This window comes from Alternaria conjuncta (genome assembly GCF_024043145.1).
Source record: "Alternaria conjuncta strain BMP 0040 chromosome Unknown scaffold_24, whole genome shotgun sequence".
NCBI classification, from domain to species: Eukaryota; Fungi; Ascomycota; class Dothideomycetes; order Pleosporales; family Pleosporaceae; genus Alternaria; species Alternaria conjuncta.
This window is the reverse complement of record NW_026250113.1, coordinates 215,950-238,889: the sequence shown is the minus strand read 5'-3', so window position 1 is coordinate 238,889 and position 22,940 is coordinate 215,950. Positions and strand designations below refer to the sequence as shown.

Sequence of the window (22,940 nt, the reverse complement as noted above, 5' to 3'; positions counted from 1 at the left end):
TGTTGCACAGTCATATGCGAGAGCCTTTGGAGCTTTTGGTATGACAGACCTTCAGGCCGAGGGCACGAACTATACGATCTGAGGCGACCATTGAAGCATGATTGCGTTCAGCCGTGGTGTAGTCGTGTAATACGTTTCTGTGAAAGAACAGGAAAGGCCATGGAGAGCCTCTGCCCATGTTTAAGATAGATACCGTGGGCAGAAACGGGAGAAGAGGACATAGGTAGTTAGGACTTGGATTTTGGTGTGCACACATGTTTTTTTCCCGTTTACTTTTCTAATAACGCGGAGCAGAGGATAGAGGATAGGAAGTAAGAACGAAGCTCGCGAAAGGGGTGTATTTATGCCCAGCGGCAGCACCATGACATGGCGAGACAACTCTGCCTCTCAGGCCATGAATTTGCACCTGTGCACTTTTGATGCGTGTCAAGCAAGTGTGCAGGACGCAAGATCGTGCCGACCATGATGCTTTTCAGTGATAGCTTTGGATTTAGATGAGAGCGACAGGCAAGAACATAGAACCTCGACTCTTCTACTTTGGCGCACACTCATCAACAGGATATTTTTCGGTTTTGGTATACCCCGAGAAGTAGTCGGTGGAGGATGAAGGCATGAATCTTCCAAGAGGCAGAGATATTTATATGCAAGTGCCTCGCCGTGGCGTGCGAAGAAGACCGCAAGATCTCGCCAGCCGTGGGTTATATTGTGGCTCTTTTGAATCTGGCAAAGAGAGGCAAGGAAAAGCATGTACGATCCATGTTGAACTTTCGGGTGCACACTCATTTCCTTTCAAAAAGCGGAGTTTGGGCTTTTGTAGGCAAATAGGTTGGAGAAGGAAGACAAGATCATCCAGACAGATGCTATCAGTTTTGTACACTTCCGCGAGACGAAAGTAAAGTAGGAAACTCGGCGAGCTGGAGCTGGCCATGACATCCTCGAACATGTAATTTGAGATAGGCCTGGCGAGCGGAAGGGCAGCCGAGACCATTCTCTCTGTGCCTCAGGTTTTTGGACTCGCACTCATCACGATTAGAGCGTGTTAGTTTTGGTTTCGCAAACTGGTGGTTTGAGGATAGTAGATGAGAGCTTTGGGAAAGACGAAATGAGTAGCTTTTATAGAGTAGCCAAGGCGAGTGGTGTGGTAGGCAGAGTGGAGAGATCGTGCTCGACATAATCTGAAGGCAATGTCGTTTTGAAGTCGGGAAGAGGGAGGCAGCCAGAGAACACCAGTAAGATCATGAATTCTTTTGGGTCCATGCTCATGAAAGCGATAGTTTTTGTTTTGAGTGCGGCGTATCCGCGGATTGGAGATGGATTGACGAAGTCTCTAGAGGGACGAAGCTTGTGGTATTTATGCTACAATAGACTAGGAGCAAGCAGCCTATGCGGTTTTTGGGTGTGCGATAGTACTGTGCACATGAAGCAAAAGAGTGGAGTTTTGAGACCGCGGGAAGAGAAGCGGAGGAGAACACAGCATAAGGGCAGAGGGAACGTATTTCGAAGCCGCACACATGAGCCGGTAATACAGCCATTTTGGTATAGCGCACCAGGAGGATATTGATAGAAGAAGTGGAGGAAAGCGGCGAGAGAGAAGTATTTATAAACAGCAGTTGTGTATAAGAGCACGGTCATATCAGGTGATAACATGTGTTTGCTGGCGGACGAGATACGAGAAGAGCGAAGAGGAGAACGACATAAGTCGTCCACGCTTTACTTTTGATTTTGATCAGATTTTATAAGCTGCGCAGGTCCTCTCGCACAGATCATGTGTAGTCGTTGAGTATATTTCCGCACACACAACATTGGATTGAAGTCTTTGGATTTTGAAGACGACAAACAGGAAGTCCAATATTCATGAAGTGCTAAACAGCGTTGCACAAACATGACATTTCCCTAGGTGAGTTTTGGTGAATAGAATGCGGAGTGTGTTGCTTAGGAAGGCCGAGGCCAGAACTGCACATAGTCGTATAGATAGAAAGTTTTAAGACTGCACCAGCCGTCTTGCTGATCATTGTACTATGCTGAAGAAGTTTTTGAATATCCGGAAAAGCCAGACTTTCGACTTGAAGGTTTGGAAAGAAGGGCAGCGACAGTCTTCTCCCAGAGACATGAAACTTCGCACAATTCGTTTTTGATGGATAAAAGCAGGGAAGAGGACGAGCGAGCCATCGAATTGTCGTACTCGTTATTCCAGACTCTCCACATGAAGGAGTCTGATGGTCGTTTTGGTATTCTGGAGGAATCATGTAGAGATGATGCGAGGAAAGCAGACGAGCCACGACGAGCTTTTATACAGTCCAGAATGCCGCTAATGCCCATTTGGGCGGCAAAGGAGCAAAAGAAGGACATTTGACTTGTTCTTTCTATCTTCTGAAGAAGGCACAGAAGCGAACCGACAGACATTGAATAGTGACTTTTAGCTTTTGGAATCCTCAGACATCACGGTGTTATTACTCATTTTTGATCCAGCATCAGAAGGTTGTGATAGCCCTTCTAGAAGGCACAAGAGCGAACCGGCAGACATCCTGCTGAGAGGTGGCCTTTTCAGGCCTCCAGACATCCGAATTCTGCTATTTGCTTTCTAATCCAACATGGACTCGTACCATGACGTTTTTGTAAAAGGCGGAGAGGCGAACCGAGAACCATGCGTACGGGTACTCTGAATTTTTGGGAGAGTCCAGACATGCGAAGTTCATCGGGAGGATTTTGAGTATCGCAGAGGAGGAAGATGCAGGAAGGAGTCTCAGTCCGCGAGACTGCTTTTATAGTTGCTGCGACGGGGAGGGCAGCGCGCTCATGGTTTGAAGCGGTATTGTTTTTGTTTTTGCAGTTTGCCACAATCCTCTCAACCTCTCACATGGAATGCAACCTGCCATCTTTCGAAGCAGATCATAGTGAAGAGTTGGAAGTTATTTTTTATTTTCCAGGAGACCGACGGGAGAACATGATATGTTCTCGGTTGGTTTTGAAACACGCCATGGCTTGATAATCGCGAAACTTTTGGTAAAATAGAAGAAGAAAATATAGTTTGATGATCAGCCAAAGAAGCAAGTCGAGGCACCTTTATATAGCCACCAAGCTAGAGCAACTAGTCAGCACACCTGCATGACCTCGGGAGCTGCGGCAACTAGACGTTTGCCCCAAAAAAAAAAGCTGCGGGTCAGCCGTAGCCTCCACTCATACCCGTCCGTCAATCAAGATGATCACCACATACACACATCACAGTGGCAAATATCGACAGAAACGTCAGATGAAGTTATGAATGTGTAGTATATAGTACAACACCACACCCATCTTCCCCAAGAGACCCATTCATCTACGAGATCAGTAACCTCTTTCCCATGGTATTCCAACCAGAACCCAGAGATATCTCCCCCTGTACGCCCGTTCCGAAGAAAAAAACAGATCCCGTCAAGCACCCATTATTTCATGAGGTAATACAGTAGTGGTAACCATACCCCATCGATGCCATGCCCTTTGCCTAAGCAGATATTTCCCAAGAGGATAAAGATGAGCAGTAGAAGCAAGCAACAATGACAACAACAACCGAATTAAGACTCCAAGCTCTTTTTGGGGGGAAAGTGTGTGAAAGCGATACGTTGATTTTCGTGGCCGTTCAATGATGGAACGTGACGGTAATCGTAGTGATATGTAACAATGAAAGGCAAAAGTAATAAGTATGGTATATGGACAGTAGAATGCAGGTATGCCGCCGACCCTGGCAGTCAAGTATGGATGTGTAGAACGGAATGTGTGGCGAGTGACGGGTATCGTTCACGGATTACGAGGCCTATGTGGGCGGTATCTCTGGAGGGCGGGTTGCTCTATAGGACGGTGTCCTCGATGCTGACACCGCCAGTGGCGTTGGCGGCGCTGTACTTGCCATTCGCAAGCGCGCTATGTACGGGTTCGTCGACGGTGGAGTTGTTCGTGCTTGGGTGGGAGCTGCTCTGCGGCGACTGCGCAGTGCTGCTGAGAGCGGGTGTGGGCATAGTCGGGGAGTCGATGCGATCGTAGCGGAACATCTTCTTCTCGACCTGGGCATCTGTTAGTCGACCGTGTTGAAGTAAAGTTTAGGTCACGCGACAACTTACCGAAACACATTGCTTGCCGGGAATGACCTTCTTGGCCTTTTCAAGCTCAGGCTTGAGCGCTTGGACGAACTTCTCGTAGTCATCGCGGTTGAGCGTGTCCAGCATCTTCTGGATGACATAGTTGCCGTAGCCGTCCCTGAGAAGGTTCATGACGTTTGACTCGCCTCGCTCGTTCTTGGCAAGGATAACCGATACAAGCTCACGACGTTGCGCATCGTCGCTGCACTTGAGGCACTGCTCGACGACGTTGCTGGCGAACTTGTGCTTCGAGAACAGGAGGAACTGCGCCTTGATCAAAGCCACGATCTTAGCCCTGTCTTCAGGCAAGCCGTGCTCGATGACATGCTGGGTGACGTAGTTGCCGTATTGGTCGGTGATGAGTTTGGATCCCTCTGCATGTAGCTCGTTCAGGATGAATCTCCGTTGTGGCTCTGGCACCTTCTCAAGTAGTCGCTGAACGACACGGCATCCGTACGAGTTGACCGAGAGTACACCGACGTTGCCTCTGAAAGCCTCGACCACCTTCTGAATGTACTGCATTGGTACCCGATCGATGACCTTCTGGATGACGTGGTTGCCGTTCTGGTCCTTCACCGTCTTGAGAACGTCCTTCTCGAGTTCCTTGACCATCTCGGCTTGCTGCTCGGTAAGTGCGTGCTCAAGCGCCTGGTGTGGTTAGTATCTATGCTCAAGTCGTGGGGAAGAGGGATCTACCTTTTGAACTACTCTGCAAGCGTACATCTGGTTGGCAAGCGCAAGTACGTGGCCCTTCATCTTTGCAACAAGAATCTTCTTTTGAACCTGATCTCCATGCTCGAAGAACTTCTGGATGACGTAGTTGCCGAAGACGTCCTGCATGAGCTGCAGCGCGTTCTCCTCAAGCTCTCTGAAGACGCTCTCCTTGACTTCGCTGTTGGCTGATTCGAGCTTCTGCTGGATGAAGCGGGAGCCATGTTGATCTCCTGCAAACTCCACCACATGGCCTTTGATGTCGGTAAGCTCCCATCGCTTGCTCTGCTTTTGCTCTCTCTTGAAGTTGGACAGTTCAATGCTCATTGCCCCGAGACCATCGCCGACCTGCTGCTCCCGAGGACCCCTGGGTGGCTGCTGTTGGACAGGCTGCATGGGCTGCATCGAAGGCACGTTCATGTGCTGTGGTATAGCGGAAAGGGGCAGGCCGTTGGGGAGACCATACTGGTACTGGTATGGGTTTTGCAGCTGAGCTGCGGGAAAGAGGTGCTGATACTGTTGCTGGTGAAGTTGGCTGGGAGAGATGAAGTTACGCCGTTCCTGTTGCGCCATCTGGAATCCAGCGAGTTTGTTCTGGAGCTGCGTGACGCTGTTGGGATGCGCCAACATTTGCTCGCTGGTATACGGGTTGAGACGGTCGTACACAGGTGGTGTGCTCATCTGAGAGTAGAACGGACTCTGACGAACGCCAGTACCGTTCGGCACACTCCGACTGTTGTCAAGCTGAGAGGAACGTAGCTGCGAGTTGAGCTGGTGGTTGGGGTAACCATCTGGGGTGTATGTGCCTGCATTGCTGAAGTTGCCGTCGTCTGCTCTGGAGAGTGCACCGTTCATGTCCTGCCCGGGTGTTGCTGCTGGCGTGAATGCGTTGATACTGAACGACCTGTTCGGTCCCATGCGCGCGTCTTGCTCTTGCTCGTGGCTCAGCCTTCCGAACGTGCCAAACGACTCGCTTTGTATCGACCCGCTTCGTTCTTGGAAGGCACGGCCACTGGCCATGGAAAAGGACGATGCTTGACGGGGAAGCTGAGAGAGTCTAGAAAAGGCATCTGCTGCCTGGCCGAAGGGTGCGGGTTCCGCACCGTGTCGGGACGGAGGCAGACTTCCATTTTGTGAACCAGCTCCACTAGAGGACGCAAAGTACTCTGAGTTTGCTACGCTCCGGCGATCCTCGCTTGGGGAATGGACTGAGCCTGTGTCTGGCCACGATGTGACGCCAGTGTCTGGGCGTTGGGATGTGGCATCTGTCTGGCCGAATCCAAAGTTGGTGAAACCAGTGTTGAGTGAGTCAATCTGGTGCGAAGTGAAGGTGGAAGTGGTGGGGTCAAGGAATGGCTTCACCGGTCTCGCGTGTGAGCCTTGGCCTGCCAGCGAGCCCCTCGCAGAGGGGAAGAAGGAAGAGGGCGAGTTGTCGCTGTACTGCTGGACGGGCGCTTGAGCGACAGATCGCTTCCGGGCTGGTGATACGCCGGAGCTCCTAGCATTCGGTATGCTGCCGGATCGATGTTCACCCCAAGCAGGTCGGGCGGTGGGTCTCCATTCGGTCTCTGAGTTGGCGAGGAGGGAACCTGAGCCGGTCTTGCCTTCGACCAAATCTGCGGAGGCACCGTTCTCTGGGCGCGGGTCAGCGTTGCACTTGTCATAATTCAATTGTGGCATACCTCGGGGACGCGAGTTGTCTCTGCCAGCGGAGCCAAGCCCAAACGAGCCGATGGAGTTGTTCCAGATAGTCTTTCCCCACGGGGATGCGTGCGAGCGCTCGGCGTCTGTGCCGTTGAGCGAGATGCCGTTGGAGTAGTCGCGCGGTCGAGTCTGGAGCAAGTGTCAGTACGCCATGCTGGATGCATAGGGAAGTGGCTACCCACATTGGCGGACATGACTGCCATGTTACGGCTGGAATCACCGGGCGTGCTGTTCATTTACAGGCGAGAGTGACGTTATTAGGCAGCGGAGAATATAGTGCAGTCCGGTGGAGGATGCGCGGGGTGGCTTATGCGTGCGCGAGTGCGAGGGTCGGACTAGGCTCAGGCGTCAGCGCAGACAGGGCAGGTGCGGGGGCAGAGAATACGGACGCTCTTTCCAGCCGGTATAGTGAGGGACTATGAATATATTGTGCGGCGGCGTGGTGCACACGGATGCGGCGGCGAACAAAGAGAGGTGGTCGCGGACGTCCGAGGGAGGGAGGCCGTGGGTGCGGGCGAGGTATGCAGGTCCGGGTGGGTGATGGGGTCTTTCTAGACACAGTTCATGCTAGTCTTGAAGCAATGATGTTGCGCGCCAGGCGGGGGACGCATACGGGTGCGATGACCAAATGCAGCGGCGGGGAGTGCAAGGGCGGGAGGCAGGGCACGAATGCAGCGGTGCGGGAGGAGGATATAGATAATGGGCGGGCGTGCGGGCGGTGGGCGTGTGTGTGGGCAGACCGGGCGCGCGAGTTTGGTAGCGGGCGCAGAGGTTTCGGGGCGCAGCCTGAGGGAGAGGGTTGCGCCAGCTGTGGGTTCGGAAGATGTGTTTTTGGTGATGAAGATGCGACTGCCCTGGAGGATAGGATCGGCAACTAAGGGCAACTAAAGCACTGGGGAAACGCTAAGGCTCAGGTTGTACCGAAAGCGTCGCCTAGAGGTCTTCGGGTGCTTGGATGCAGGCCAGGCTTGGGGAGAGGGTCGACGGTGCGATTAGAATCTGAGGTATGATCTCCCTAAGAACAAATATCCTCCGTTTTCTTTCCTCTTGCGCCCACCGGCTGCAATGCGCTCGCGTGTGCCAAGAGCGAGTCAGGGACGATGCGGCAACGGAATCCGGACGATCCTCTGTGATGCGAGGTGTCGTTATGGCAGCCTGAGACACTCCCCATGCATGGATAGGAGACCCTCAGCATTATCTACAGGCCCGTCGTGTTTCACCACCACCCTGCCGCCACGTCCAAGCGCACCCTCTGCTACGCCTTCACCCTCCTGCATGCCAGTGTTTGCCGTCGGGACAAGATTCTTGGTAGCCACAAGACTTTCGGTAGCCAACCCACGCCCACCATGTGTTGCCCTCGTCGACTTTTCTGCGATGACCAATTGACCTCTGTCTGCTTACTTGGAGCGAATTGGTCGACCTCGATGCAGCCTGAGTGACATGCATGGACATGAGGAACTCATCGACGTGATTGCCTGGAGGCACAGCAGACGATGCACGGCAACCACGGTCGCACTCGCTGTGGGTTTGATCGATGAAGAAAAGCCTTCTCACGCTCGTGACCTAGATCATCCATGGATTGTCCTCGCTGCCAACACTCCCTGCAAATATAACGCCTCCTAGCTGCGGGTTTGCGCTGCAAGGCTGCAAGTCGGATGCGAGGCGTCCAGTGAGCCTCCCATCTCCGCTCTGTGTTCATAGCCGTGCTGCGCTGGCGGGCCAACAGACAGAGCAAACTGCTGCAATCGCCAAGTGCTTTCTTCGTGATAAAGTTCCTCCTCTGACTGTGTTCGTCATGAAGCTTCACATCTACACCGCTCTTGTTGCGTTGAGTGGTGTTACACACGATAAGCCACCGTTGATCGCCGCGAGGTCACGATGGAACACCACCCAGTGCCATGTAGCTGTCTGAGAAGAGCCGGTGACAGCATTTCCCCTCAATCGCAGACAGTTCATCGCTTCTAGAAGACGACATGCGACAGCCCCAGAGTCAAGGGGTCACTTGGCGTCAGGCAAACGGGAAGGCATCAAACGTCCCGAAGGCTCAAACGCAGGGCCTGACGATGAGATGTTTAACGGCGGGGACAGGAACCGAGTGGGCGCAGTGGAGAAGCCAAGTGCCGGCCTGGCTGCATCCGTAGGCCCATGACGAATTCCCTCGTGTCACTTGCGCGCTGCTGACGACTGCGACATTGTGGGTGGAGCGGAAGCCTTATGCCAACTTTGCGGTGATGAAGGGCTGCTTCAAGGCTTTGTCGAACGCAAGAGAGACGTGCCTGAGGAGGCTCGAGTTCCATCACCACACGGTGCTCCCTGCGCCAGCCTTGGAACTGGTCCACAAATCCATCGTTCATTACGCGCGTTGCTGTGGCATGTGCTATCGACCAGCATAATCCTGCATCGCTCCGCACTCGGGCAAGACGTTCGTCTCAGCCAGCGCTGTCAACTCGTCTCCACGCCGTTGTCACAATCAGTCTAAAACACGTCGCGTCTCGTACTCGATAAGCTTAACGCAACATCCAGATTGGCGTCGTGAGGGTGACAGTACATAGTCTGGGGCGGTCGCTTCAACCGAGCGCAATAGGAGTACGTGCTGGCCACGATCCACTGGCGATCCACACCGGAGAGTCTCGACCTCTGGCTAAATCCTACCCCCGTCATTCGTTATTACCGCCCCTTGCATATCAGAAAATACTCCACGCGCTATAACCGTTGTTTGTTTTGCTCTGTTTGCGGCGACGGCGTTTTTACTTTGGCTCGGGTTTGGGAACCATCGCAGAAGGACGACCCTGATTGTTGTGGTCTCGTGCGGCAGCGGCGGGGAGATCGCTGGCGCCAGCGAAGCCAAAAATAAGATCGAGAGGATGAGCGTGCTACCGTCATCTTATTGTGCCTCACGGACGCGGCTTAGCGTGGGCGGCTTCCTCTCCTAAACTAGGTAAAGAGGAAGGTGCGCGCCTTAGTGCCGATCGCTGATTCGCTATCAGTGCATCGTACCTGCATTTTGCATTGGTGACCGCAAGGCGGTTCAAAATAACGTTGGTTCCCATCTCGACCTCCTTGCTCACCTCCTCCACGGTCTCGCCCACCTTCACTCATTCTTCCCTCGTCGACTTATCGCTTCACTCTTTCAGCGATATCTCGCATTACGCTCTTTCCCACCTTGTGTCTCTCGTTCTCTATCAACTCACCAGCTTGCGAACCGACGGTGCTATCAGGTGCGTATCCGCTTGTTCCCGTTGGCGTCCGTCACATTCCGCCAAGCCTCCGCGCGAATGTACAACCACAACACCAAACAGAAGCAATGCGAGCGGGACAATGGGAACTAACATGCAAACAGCAACTACACTCCTTAATCAATACTACCAACCCCAGAGTTATCTGCACGCCATCGACACGCCCTAACGAAACACAATACCACCCATATCATAATGATGAACATCAACCTTATCAAGCGCAGCGAGGATGGCAGCCTCAGCTCTACCCACCTCGCCCTGCTCGTTACCCTCATGATGCTCGTTCTCCTCGGTATGCTCTGCATAGGAGGCCTCATGTTCCTCCGCAGCGTCCGCAGAGGCAGGAAACAAGCCCAAGCCGACCCAGAACTCCCCGTCTACGAGAAGCGCCAATCAAATGTCAACCGCCTGACTATCACTGCGATGCCGTACAAGGGCCGGGAATCCGTCATCACCTACTCCGAAAAGCAGAACCTCATGGATAGCCCTACCAGCCCGGTACCCGAGATCCGCATCACCTTCCCCGACGAGGTCGACGAGTCCGGCAAGCAACAATCGGGTCGCGTTGTCGTCGTTCGCGTTGGAGACCACAGTGTCGGACTAGAGCCTGTACAAGAGGACCTCCCAGCCTACCAGCGCGACGCATCAGACCGCTTCGACTCCCTCGACCTGGATCGCATGGGCGGACTGAAGGAGAAGGACGACAAATACTACTCATGAATCTCATGACACCAATCTCAACACCCGGCTAGACTGCTGCTACGGAAAGTCTAGCATCCCGGGCATCCAAGCCACTTGGCTACGACCGACTACCCTTGATGACGGCTATACCGCGCTGATTGTCAGCTTCTCCGTTCCTGCTGAAGCTGTGGCATAGCCGGCAGGGCACACCATTCATGTATATTCTCGGAGTTGACTGGCCATTTTGCTGTATACCCCCTGATGATTGGCCATCTCTTCAACGAGGTTTCTACACCTCTTACATAACTCTTATTCACTAATGTATGATATACAACTCACTCTCTAGTGACTGCGCAGAGCAGCATGAGAGCCAATACAATCCTTTGTCAAGACATACAAAACGCGTGCATTTGATCGTGATGTAAGATGGACGGGAATGAACCAGCGCATGCAGGGTCTTTGGGTATTCTGGTACGAACGGGAAGCATGCAGGTATAATGTCAAGGCTCGTATTACAAGACCCAAGCACAGCTAGCGACGGGCGCGAGGCGCGTACCTCGATGGCGGATGCATGACATCGGAGGCTCGGCGAAATGGGTGATCCACTTGTGGATGCTTGCGACACATCCTCACTTTTGTAAACAGCGCACCAACTTTCTTCCCATGGATTCTGTCGCTCCTTGAGGCCTCTTCAGCCATTTGAATCCCACTGAATCTCCATTTGGCATTTGCTAAGCGCCAATTGGCCACCCCTCTCTATCCGTCATGGAGAACGGCGAGGTCTTCACGCCTCTGTCCGACATCACCGCCGGCCGGAGCACCGCGCCCAAAGTTCAGAAGCCGGCGCAACAGCCACAACAGCAGCAGCCGTCGCAAGGTCAGCGGACGGCTGTACACGACCCTGATAAGGCGAAGAGGCTTGGACAGGTGCACTTCAAGGCCGCTCATGGCATCATTGTCGCTTTCTTTACCTTCATACTGTAGGTTTCTCCATCGCAGCCCTCTCCCGGCTTTGCCCTCAAGATATGCATCGCTAACGGCTACCAGAATACTTCACATCCTCGGTATCTACCTCTTCACCAGCGGCTTCCTTCTCACGCGATTGGTGCTCGACCACAAGTCAGAATGCGCCCTCCCCCCAATCGACTCTGCGAACGCGTACACACCGGGCGACGCGGAAAAGGGGTGCTGGCACCCGAAGACATTCAACAAAGCAGTCGTCATCATCGTCGACGCGCTGCGATATGACTTCACTGTGCCCTTCCCCGAACAATTCGAACCTGTCGATCTCGCTGTCGAAGCCGAGAACCCGTCCCAAGCCCCTCCAATCGCCCCGCGCCATTTTCACAATGCTTTCCCCGTGCTATACGAGACGGCGAGGAACCAGCCTCAGAACGCGTTCCTCTTGCCTTTCATCGCTGACCCGCCGACGGCCACGATGCAGAGGTTGAAGGGGCTCACAACGGGCACGTTGCCTACGTTTATCGACGTCGGTAGCAACTTTGCGGGCCAGGAGATTCTTGAGGACAACTTGGTTGGACAATTGAAGAATGCGGGCAAGAGGATGGTTCACCTCGGTGACGACACATGGCACGCGCTTTTCCCGGACTACTTCGAGCCGAACCTCACGCACGCGTACGATTCGTTCAACGTCTGGGATCTACACACCGTTGACTATGGCGTGAGTGAGCACATTTTCCCACTGTTGCAGGCTGAGAATGCCGACAAATGGGATGTCATATTCGGTCACTATCTGGGCGTGGACCATGCTGGACACCGTTACGGACCCGATCACCCTGCCATGGCCGCGAAGTTGAGCGAGATGGACAAGGTTTTCCAGCGCATGATTAGGACCATTGATGACGACACGCTGTTAGTTGTTATGGGAGATCACGGTATGGACGCAAAGGGTGACCATGGCGGAGAGTCGGATGATGAGATCCAGGCTGCGCTGTGGATGTACTCGAAGAAGGGGGTATTCGGACGCAGCAACCCTGACTATGTTGCTCCTCCAGCCAACGCAAAGACTCGGCCAGTTGGACAGATCGATTTAGTCCCGACTCTCTCGCTTCTTCTGGGCATGCCCATACCTTTCAACAACCTCGGAAAACCCATCGAAGAAGCTTTCATTGGCAAGGACGGTGCTGACTACAAGAATCTGACTACTGTCAACCGACTGACAGCTGCGCAAATCCACAACTACCAACATGAGTATGCCAAGGTTCGTGGCATTGCTGACAGCGCAAGGGCTTCTTCGCTTGCCCTCTGGAAGAACGCAAATGACGCGTGGAACTCGCTCGGAAAGTCCAAGGCCAACAGTGACGAGATGCGCCAGGCGTACGAGGCTTTCGGTGCCTACCAGCGCGATACGCTCCGCATCTGCCGCGACCTCTGGGCTCGATTCGACGTCCCTAGGATGGTCAGCGGTGTCACGGTCTTGGCCGCCAGTCTGATCGTAGTTGCCCTCTACGCTAGGATTCTGCATGGCGATCGTGCCGACGTCACTCCCGTCTTCTTTACTCGTGGCGCCATTGGTTTGGTTCTTGGGGGTATTGTTGGTGTGGGCTTTACCATCTTTATGCCAGTGGACGCCAAGTCACACGTCCTTGTCCTCTCCTCTGCTCTCACAGGAATTGTCGGCTGCGCTTCTACTTTCTACTCGCTGAGTTACCGGCTCATGCCTCCAGTGCCAAACAGCATCTGGGGCTGGACGAGCGTCATCTTCACTCTTGCGCTCTCTGGCGGCTTTGCAGCCAACTCATTCACCATTTGGGAGGACGAGATTCTCCTGTACTTCCTGACCACCTTTGGTGTTCTTGCGCTTATCTCATCTTTCCGCCGAAAGAGTATCTCAGACCGAACTCTAGGTGCTTACCACTCCATCCTGTTCACCATCTTGCTCAGGGTTGCAAGCTTCTCGAGACTGTGCAGAGAAGAGCAGATGCCATACTGCAAGTCCACATACTATGGATCCGCTCTGTCAACTACATCCGCACCATGGCAACTCGCCATTCCCGTAGCTGCCGCCATCCTCATCCCCACATTCATTAAGAGCTACTACGACGGCACCAAGAGCTACCAGCACTACGCGACCCTTTGGATAGGTCTCGCACTGCGCTTCGGCCTAATGATGTCCGCCGCATACTGGGCCCTCGACGCCGCCGACGACGGCGAATGGGCCCCCGGCTGGGAAAACATCATCCGCATCACGAAGCGCTTCCTCGCCCAGATCGTGCTCGCCATCAGCATGGCCTTTGGCTACTCAATCTACAACTGGTCCAAGCCGCTCCTCAACGTCATCATCAACAAAGACGGCGGGGTCGACGAAAACGGCGCCCCCAAGGAAGAAGTCATCATCCACGGTTTCGCAAACGTCCACGGCTCACGCTACGCCCTCCTCATCACAATCTGGTACCTCGCCGTCGCCGTGTTGCAGAAACCCATGGGCGCCGGTGCAATCGGCATCTTAGTCTGGCAACTCTTCTCCCTCTTCGAAATCATCGACACGAACAACCTGCGTCAATCCGCCATCGGCCCAGTCGTCCTCGGCCTCCTCGGCTCCTTCCACTTCTTCAAAACAGGCCACCAAGCCACCCTCTCCTCCATCCAATGGGAATCAGCTTTCATCCCCTTGACCAAGATACGTTACCCATGGACTCCCATCATCGTCATCCTCAACACGTTCGGCGCACAGATCCTTTGCGCTATTGCGGTACCGGCGTGTGTGCTTTGGAAGGTTAAGCCTCAGAAGAAGGGCCTGCTTAGTGTGGTTACGAAGGCGGTGGCTACGCATGTTTTGTTTTATGCGACTGTTAATCTGGCGACGACGATGTGGGCGGGGCATCTGAGGAGGCATCTTATGCTTTATAGGATCTTTTGCCCGAGGTTTATGGTTGGGGCTGTGGTGCTGCTGGTTGTGGATGTGGTGTTGATTGTTATTGCGCTGTGGGGGACGAGGATGAGTATGTTGAGTACCGCGGAGGTGTTTGGGTTTGGGGGGTAGATGGGGTGTGTGTGAGGTGGAGAGGTGGTTGTTGTAGTACTGCTGCCGCTGTGTCTAGTCCATTCCGTACTGGCCTCAGTGTCTGAGTGCGCAGGCTGAAATGGTTGTACAGCATCGCATGCATCGGCGCCGGCTTGGTTGTTGTTGTATTAGCATCGCTTGCAGCGTCTTTATTCTTTTCCTTGTGTTCAGTGTAAGAACCATGTACGAAGTTCTTCATGTGCAACTCTCCCATTCGCTCTTTCCTTACACCGTCTCGGTGTTTCGTCATCTTGGTTCTCGTCGCTCGCTCCTGCTCTTTCCGGATCCAAACGGGCCAGATTGGCCTAGAATGGCCCCGCGCCATACCGCTCTCTTACCTTTTACCTCTGCCTATCCTCCTGCCAATAGGTTGGCAACGCATTACGTCATCTCTCGCATCGATAACGCGAGGTAAAGGTAAAGGCAGTCGCCTCAGTCACCGCTGTTCGTCTATATCAACGTCTCAGCCCTGAATCTCTGTCTTTCCTGCACCACATTCGGAATCTACTCAAAAGCAACTACTATTGCCCAACCTTTCGGAAGATAACTCATGGAGTAACCCTCCTCACGATATCCCTATCAGTTGGCAAGTCAGCCATCATCGAGCGGAAGGTATTCTCCAACGAGAGAATTAGCAACTAGGACGCAGTTGTGCGCTCGACGAGGTTGCGCATCAAAGCGGTGAGTCTTTCGTTCTCGATACACCCCGAAAACGAGTTGTACTGACTGGCGGTATAGGTCATTACTAAGACTGCGCCCCTCCAAACACTTAACCTCTACTCCTAACGATAACTCACCTTATCTCGAACTTACGTCTCACTTCAACGGAAGCAGACCTCATATCCCGGCAGTATGGCTCTACAACAGCAGCATCCAGGAAGCGCGACGACTGGGGATGAACCTTGCGAAGAAAGTCCCTATGGCATCTTCGTAGAGGAAGATCTCATCGATGATTCGACTGGAATAATCCCGACAAAGGGACTAGGCATAACGCTCAGCCTGAAGGAACGGTTCGTAAGGCGCCTATCAAAGATGCTAGGCACCGCAGCGAACATACGAGAGGCGCCCAACGTCGACGCCATGGATGTCTTCTTGACTAGAGACAAACAGTCGCCCCGGCCAAACATTGCGCTTGATGAAGGACTACGCAAATTTGTGCGCGAGCTCGAAGATGGGCTGGCCGCTGTTGCGACTCATTCTTCTGGTATGCTACACTTGGCTTCAAGCATTCGTCGCTAACATTTCTAGGACCGCCACTCGACCGCGCTTGCTCAGAACTATGGGATATCATTCTTATAGCCAACTACGATAAAGTCGAACAAGTCATACGAAGTATACAAAAGGGCTTCGAAGAGAACCGGACTACGTTCGATGAGCTTGTTACGAGAATGTTCGGCATTGATGACGCTAACGCTAAAGGGTCACTGATGGATCGAGAACTTGGCGATGATATCATCAGGCTATCTCACGATGTCCATGCTTTCGATGGCTCAATGAGAGATTTGAATAAACTCATCCAGTTCGCTTCAACTACAACCAGGGTAAATCACAATCTACGGGATCGGCTGCGATACCTTCTAGAGAAGACTCACTTCGCCAACAAGTTGTTCGACCTCATCTGCGCCCTCGGCTTTCCCGAACGTCTCTACAGCACCTTGGTTCGGGCTGCTAGGTCTTCGCAAACGTTCAGGAACGTTAACTTCCACTTAAGGCCTCAGTCGCCGGTGAAGAATGTTTCGTTTGCCACTCCGATGGCGAGCGCGATGTCCTTAAGCACCATCAAGCCGACCTCACCACCTCGAAAGGAGAAGTCGAAGCGGATGCAGCAGTACGAAGCGACAGCGATCGAAACGGCAATTTCGGCTCCTATCCTAGCCTCTGTTCCTCTTCCTCTTCCTTCTCCTCCTCCTCAGCAAGCTCTCACCAGCCTCGGTCCACTAATGACCGTGGTGCAGCCTTACCTCAATCAAAAGGATCGAGATCTTGCACTCCATTGCCTGCAGCCCGCAACCAAGCGCGAGACAGCACAACTCGTCGGCACCGTTGTCAGAGAGAGACTGCTACAGATGCAGACAGCCGCATGGTTCAGTTTCGGCTTCGTGACTGCAAAGGATGAAGAGCAAGAAAGACAGCTAGCAGGGCTTTACGTCGCAATATTGAAGGAGGCCGAAGATCCCGAAGCCGCATTCCGCGAACTTCATACTGCCTTGGAAACGCATTCTATGGTCAAAGTCTTCGATAAGTACGAATACAGCCATTTCCGAAACTTGTTCCCCTACCTCAAGACCTTCCTCTCCATACCACCCACCAAGCGCTCCACCGTCTGGCGCCTACGACAATTCATCCTGGATCCGGTTGACGACGAGCCCCCGGCCTGTTTGCAGCGCGATTACGGCTTCAAATACTGTCGTCAGCGCGAGGAAGTCCTTCGCCTCAAGGAAATATACATCAACATACTGAAGAAGCTGGGCCCGCAAAAGCTGGATGTGGCATGTGTTAACGGCCGCCTTTCTGAGACGGCAATGAAAGAGGGAGTTCATGTTGATCCGAAGGATAGGCGGTTTCTGAAGAATGACTACGGTTCACCGTTCCTGGGAGTGGACTGTGAAGGCGGCCTTGAGAACTACTGCGGCCCGTTCTACAGGAAGCCGTTGAAGCTGTAGGTGGGGGTGAGGATGAGGATGAGGGTGGCGAACTTGACAAAATTTGCGGCGAGCCCTGACGATCCGCTTGGCAAGCTCTAGGAGAAGGGCGTGAAGCGATGAGTAGGCTTCTGGCATATCTGCGGGGAACGCTGGATGACGTATGCATGCTATTTGGGCGATGGTTTTGGTGTGGATTTTGCTTTCGGGGTTTTGCGAGATTGTCTGCGATCATTTCACGGAAATGATAGCCAACAAAAGGCGTTGCGATATACCAATGAGTTTGGGTTCCACACGAGGCGGCAGCGTGGACATGACTTGGGCGATTGACTTTTTGATATGCTTTACTCTTGAAGTTTCCAAAAGTTGAGTTTTGCGTGCGGAAATGGTTATCTGGGACTTCTTGTAGCACCAAAATATGCAGCGGCTGAGGCATGCAATCTACTCTTTCTGAAATATGCCTCCTCTTGGTCAATTCGTGATATCTTCGATGCGCGTTGCAGGACTGGCCACGCGTTTCCGCGTCTTTGCTCCTTGGGATCTGGACTGGCTCACTCATCCTCGCCACCGCCGTCAAGAGATCGATGCACGTGACATGGCAGCCAGTGGAAGCATATATAAAGCCCCCTCGGCATCGTACCTTCTCCGTTACACATATGCCCACCGGGCACTCTCAAAGACGCCGATGAAGGATACATGGCGCTTTCTCGAAAAACGCCAATCCCCATATGGCATGTCTGTCCCTCTGTCTTCTTCCTCTTTCCAAAATGCCTGGAAGCTCGCGCGTATGAGCAGAGCAGAGATCTCCTCCTCTTAGTCTTCCCGACGCTGGCAACCAAAAAATAACGCTCAAAGACGCCATGCTGTCGAAAACACACAAAAAGGTCAAGATGTTTGTGGATGTTCTGAAAGCCAAAAGAACAGGGTGAGGATTGCTGATGTGCTCGCCTGGTTCTCTCCTCCCTACATCTACGTCGACTTTGAGAGTGGTCTTGTTATCTAACATTCTTCTTTCCCTGGATTGCAGAGATACCAAAACCTTAAAACATGTATCGCACAAGCCATGGTTCGCTGGACTAATCGACCAAAACTGTGATACAGACCCGGCATGTTGCGCGCTGTCTCCCCTTCCTTCTCTATTCAAAACCAATCGAGGCCCTCGAATATGTCGGTGTCTGAGATCCGTCCGCAGTCCTAATATGTTGTACGGACTTGTCCGCTCGTTGATGCAAAACCTTTTCCAAAACGCTTCTACAGAATGATGATGTGCGCTCCGCTGTCTGGGTTGGCTCTACGGCCGAGGCTGGCGTTGATGGCGGGTATAAAGCTCCGATCGGGATTGTGGGAAGTTTGTTGCCTCACGCTACTCTTCCTGCATTTTACCAAAATAAGCCAAGATGGATCCTATGTCTGGGTCCAAAACTTGGTGCACTTCAAGCCGATGGTTGTCTCGCTCTGCCTCTAATTCTTACATTAAAATGACCACAAGGACAATTCATGGCGGCTTTCAACAGAAATAACTGCGAGTTCGTGTATGCGTCCGTGGAGATGGGGCTGTACTTCCGATATCAAAAGCCTACGATGAAAATGCACATGTCCTGCGCGTTCCGCCTGCGCTACATCAAAACTCAACAACGAAGAAAATTACGACGAGAGCGTCGGATGCGGTGCTCGAGTATAAAACCCGTCATCTTTCACGCGTTCTCCATCTTCTGCATTACCTCGCAGCTGCGAATGACCAAAATCATTGGCTCACGAAGTGATGTCCTCGTTCCAAATTCGACCGAGAAGATTTTCATGTTCCTGTGCGCTCGCTTCTTCTCTTCCTCATTACCAAAAACGCGCTTCATCATCTGCATGACGCTGTCATCGTGTCTCGAAGATAGGAGATAAGCGAGTCATGTCTAAAAACCGTCAAAATCCGAATATATGGGTTGGCGCTGGGTGTGGTGGTGTTCGCGTTGGGTACGCGTGCCGATGATGATGATCGGCATCGTGATTGCGGACTGAGGTGTAGCCATGACCAGGTCGCATTCTGAGTCAAAGGCGCGCCCTGTCCTTCGTTGTGGAACGAGGAACGTGCCTGTGGAATAGGGTTGCGTAATGAGGTCTAGCCATGACTAGGCCCCAGTCTGAGTCAAAGGTGCACTCTGTCCTTCGTTATGGAATGGGGCTGTGCCATGAGGGATGAGGGTGTGGCATGAGGTTGCGGAACGAGGCTGTGACCTCATGGTGGAACCACCGAGGTTGATGACGTGAGCTCCTAGCGTGGTATCGACGCGTCACGTCTCCGACCACCATCGTGGTGCTCTTTCCTTTCTCATCGCGCGTGTTGTTCGCCGATGCGTGGATCGTACTGCTCGGTGGTATCCTTTCCAATATACTATTTTAGTATTGCGTATCGATGGTCTTTGCGCAGGCCACCTTTCCTTCTACTCTTCACCCACCATCCATGCGCTCGGCGCCATCGTCGCCACATCAGTCCCAGCGCATGAACACCCATGTATCGTTTTTTTGTATTTTCATATTTTCGTCTAGCTATATACACGTCCGCATTCTCAAGTCCCAGTATTAACCCTCCGATACAATAAACACACTCGCTTTAGAAAGACCCGCTCTCACGACCATCGCAAACCACCAAACCAATACCGAAGCGCCCGCGCCATAAACATGCAATGGTAAACAAGGCCTTTCCAGAAAGCCTATCCGATACACCGACTGCAATGAGCAAGGAAAAGAGAACGGACGACCGTGTCCATCCGTAGACCATCGTTCCGTAAGCAAGGAAGCAATCGAAACTCGAAACATTATGCCAGAGACAACGCCCACGCAAAGAAAGAACAGCACCGCCGGCAATTCCTTTATACCATCTCCGATTCCACGTACTGTGTACGTACCATGCATCTTAACCTCAGGTACCGCGTCCCCTCCCGCGCCCCCTCCCTCTAGAATTTCCGCCTCTACCTCTACTTACAGAATCAGGATGGGCGGATCCTTGGCCGTAGCCTCGTCCACCACCCGCTGCAGGTGCTATAGTATGTCGTGGTGTGCCGGCGGGTGCTTGTATAATACCTTGGTGTCCGCCGGTGGGTGCTGGTGGAATACCTCGGTATCCGCTGGTGGGTGCTGGTGCATTGACTCGTGATGTACGTGAACTATCATGATGAGGGGCTGTAGAATGTGGCGGATATGGCTGTGGCAGGGGAGATCCAGTTTGTAGAGCACTGTTGGCTACTCTTGAGTTAAGTGCGCTCCACGAGCTGAAAGTGGCACCACTCTGGCCGCTTGCGGGTGTTTTTCCCCACGCTTTTGCGGTTTCGGGCCACTTCGATTGTGGGTCCACCGAATTTTCATTGCGAGAATGATGCTGAGGTTGATTTTTAGGATCATCGAGAATTTTCCCCAGTTCGGCGACAGGGTCATAAGGGCTTTCCTGGCGACTGGCCCTACCAGAAGTACCTTGAGGTGGCGGTTGTGTAGAATACCCTACATGTTGATTCCCAAGCTGTTGTGTTGACGATGCTTGTCTTGTTTGTAGAGTACCTGATTGCGTAGCCCCGACACCGCCCGTAGTACCTTGCATGACGCTGCGCACTACATCTGGATTCATCTCGCTTAGTAGATCTCCATTGGTGAAAAGCCGGATAGATGCTGGGGTTGGATAAATATAGGCACCACGCTCCTTCCCTCTAGAGCTAGCGACTCCTGGAATGTAGAGATCTCCAGGGGGTGGCCCTTGCCAAACCGCGTGGCAAGTTTTCGTGAGCATGGTGTGAAGTTCGGCTTCCGTATTTCTTTTCGCTCGGATACCATTTACACGGGCTAAATCGAACTTGAGTCTCCAAAGGGCGACCCAAAAGGTTGCGAAATGTCGAATAAAGTCCATTTTCACCTGTCCCACTATCCAAGGATTTGCAGCAACGATTTCCCCAGCCCGTTCTTCTCCGTTTTTAGTTTCTCTCCTTATATCGCTTGGATAGGGTTCGCCGGCGCGGTTGGTCGACATAGTGATTGACTAGGTATACGTTGGGATATCTTCGTGTTCGAGTGTTCGAGTGTTCGAGCGTGCGAGTGTTCGATTAGTTCGAGAGTATATGAGTAAGCTACTGGCCGGCAGTAGATTGTTGGAGCTTTGATACAACGTTGGAATGGTGGAAGTAGTAGTTGTAGTTGTTGTTGGTGGTCTGCAGAAGGAAAAGTACAGCACGTCTAACTATTTATATCTAGCAGTGACAAACGCCCTCGGCCTTCATGAATCGCATGTGACTCCATCTTGGTGACTTTCTCCTCTTGACTTCTTGTATGTGACTCTCGATATTTGACTCATTACGTGACAATACCAGAGTTCACGAAGAGCTACTCGAACAATGGCTATTGTCTGTGACGCGATTGTTCGCCGTCGAAAGCCGTGCGATTCACGTTATGCTGCTGAGAGACCGGTATTTCCGCTTGTTAGGCACAAACAAGCGATGCGCAGGCCTTCATGCCGTTCGGGCGTATGAACCACAGCTCACATGAAAATCTAAATATTGACAATACTCGCAAACAAAAGTCTCGAGGCAGTGTGCGCGTGCAGAACCCGCGCTATATGTGCGTAAATTTAAAGGTATTGGGAAGACTTGCGCGACTTCCCTAGGATGTGCGACAAGTTTCGATCGAGAGATAAGAACAGTTACGCAACACAAACATCGAAGAGGGAGAGTCGGGATCGATATTGAAAAGATATGTAGAATGTTGTAGATTACAGTACATGCCAAGAATCAGTAATGACTAGCCAGCTACCTATGCCGCTCCGCAATGTCCATTACAAAGCCGCTTGTCTTGTATAAACCCATGAAACACCGCTGCATATCCGACTGTACATATAACACCGCTGAAGAACTTCAAGAATACACAACGCTTAACTATCATGTGTACATCGACTAAAACCCTGGCTCTGTGACTTTTCATGCAAGCCGGCCATGCACCTTTATCACTCTTATAACCTCCGTCCTTTGCCTTTACCGGTGTAGCCTTGTTGTTGGCCACTGCCCGTTGATGCTGGATTTGGGGTGTTCCTCGATGATGTAGGTGCAAGAGGACTTGATGAAACACTAGTTGTCCTGTTCTGTGTGACACCAAGATTGCTCGTCGATGATCCTGCTCTCGGCCTCTTCGGTACTGGCAATCTCGAGGGTGAACGACCTGCTGCAGGATTACTTCCAGCGCTTGATGGCGAGCTTGTCCTCACTTCCATAGAGCGCTCATGCGTCGGTGTACGAATCGCACTATTTCCGCGTTTATCACCAGGTCCTGGACTAGGCTCTTGAGATTTGCGATGGGTACGAGTAGACCCTGATGGCCCCGGAATTCCAGTTGGATTTGGTGTGGGTGTTCTAGAAATCATGAATTGTTTGAACAAATCTTGATACTCAGACTTATTACTCTTATTGCTTGTTTGAGAAGCCGGGCGAGATATGGGTGCAGGTGTAGCTGCACGAGAACGAGCTTGAGAGGGTTCACGAGCGTGCTCCTTCATCATGGCGTCCATTTCCTCTGCGTCGGCGCGCTGCTTCTCATCAATGAAGGCGCTGGAAATATCGAATGCATGAATTCCGTAGTTCTGGGCCATGAAGTTTTTATCCATATGGGTTAGTGGACGTCCGTTTGTGAAAAGGCGGGTAGATCTTGAGGTTGGATAGATATAGGCACCACGCCCATTCTTAGCACGGCCTCCACAGTTGATCTCTTGAGGGGGTGGTCCATTCCAAACAGCATCGCAAACTCTCGTTATGATAACGTGAAGTTCTTCTTCCGAGAAATTTTGCACTCTGACTGTTCCATTCTTAGA

At 52.4% G+C, this 22,940-nt stretch overlaps 4 protein-coding genes across 4 annotated transcripts; 3 read left to right on the top strand and 1 right to left on the bottom strand.

Annotated features, from left to right (window-relative positions):
• Positions 1 to 3,824: 3,824 nt before the first annotated feature.
• J4E85_010563 (uncharacterized protein) lies at positions 3,825 to 6,721 on the bottom strand (the record flags this gene model as incomplete). Its single annotated transcript, XM_051474772.1, has 5 exons — positions 3,825 to 4,037; positions 4,095 to 4,760; positions 4,809 to 6,457; positions 6,506 to 6,656; positions 6,710 to 6,721. The coding sequence occupies 5 exons, from the start codon at positions 6,719 to 6,721 to the stop codon at positions 3,825 to 3,827; spliced, it is 2,691 nt and encodes an 896-aa protein (XP_051321448.1).
• Positions 6,722 to 9,958: 3,237 nt separating this feature from the next.
• J4E85_010562 (uncharacterized protein) lies at positions 9,959 to 10,483 on the top strand (the record flags this gene model as incomplete). The annotated part of the gene is made up of 1 exon (XM_051474771.1): positions 9,959 to 10,483. One exon carries the CDS (start codon positions 9,959 to 9,961, stop codon positions 10,481 to 10,483), a length of 525 nt encoding a protein of 174 aa, XP_051321447.1.
• Positions 10,484 to 11,209: 726 nt separating this feature from the next.
• Positions 11,210 to 14,447, top strand: J4E85_010561 (uncharacterized protein; the record flags this gene model as incomplete). Its single annotated transcript, XM_051474770.1, has 2 exons — positions 11,210 to 11,424; positions 11,492 to 14,447. The coding sequence occupies 2 exons, from the start codon at positions 11,210 to 11,212 to the stop codon at positions 14,445 to 14,447; spliced, it is 3,171 nt and encodes a 1,056-aa protein (XP_051321446.1).
• Positions 14,448 to 15,320: 873 nt separating this feature from the next.
• J4E85_010560 (uncharacterized protein) lies at positions 15,321 to 17,131 on the top strand (the record flags this gene model as incomplete). The annotated part of the gene is made up of 2 exons (XM_051474769.1): positions 15,321 to 15,672; positions 15,717 to 17,131. The coding sequence occupies 2 exons, from the start codon at positions 15,321 to 15,323 to the stop codon at positions 17,129 to 17,131; spliced, it is 1,767 nt and encodes a 588-aa protein (XP_051321445.1).
• Between the last annotated feature and the right edge of the window lie 5,809 nt (positions 17,132 to 22,940).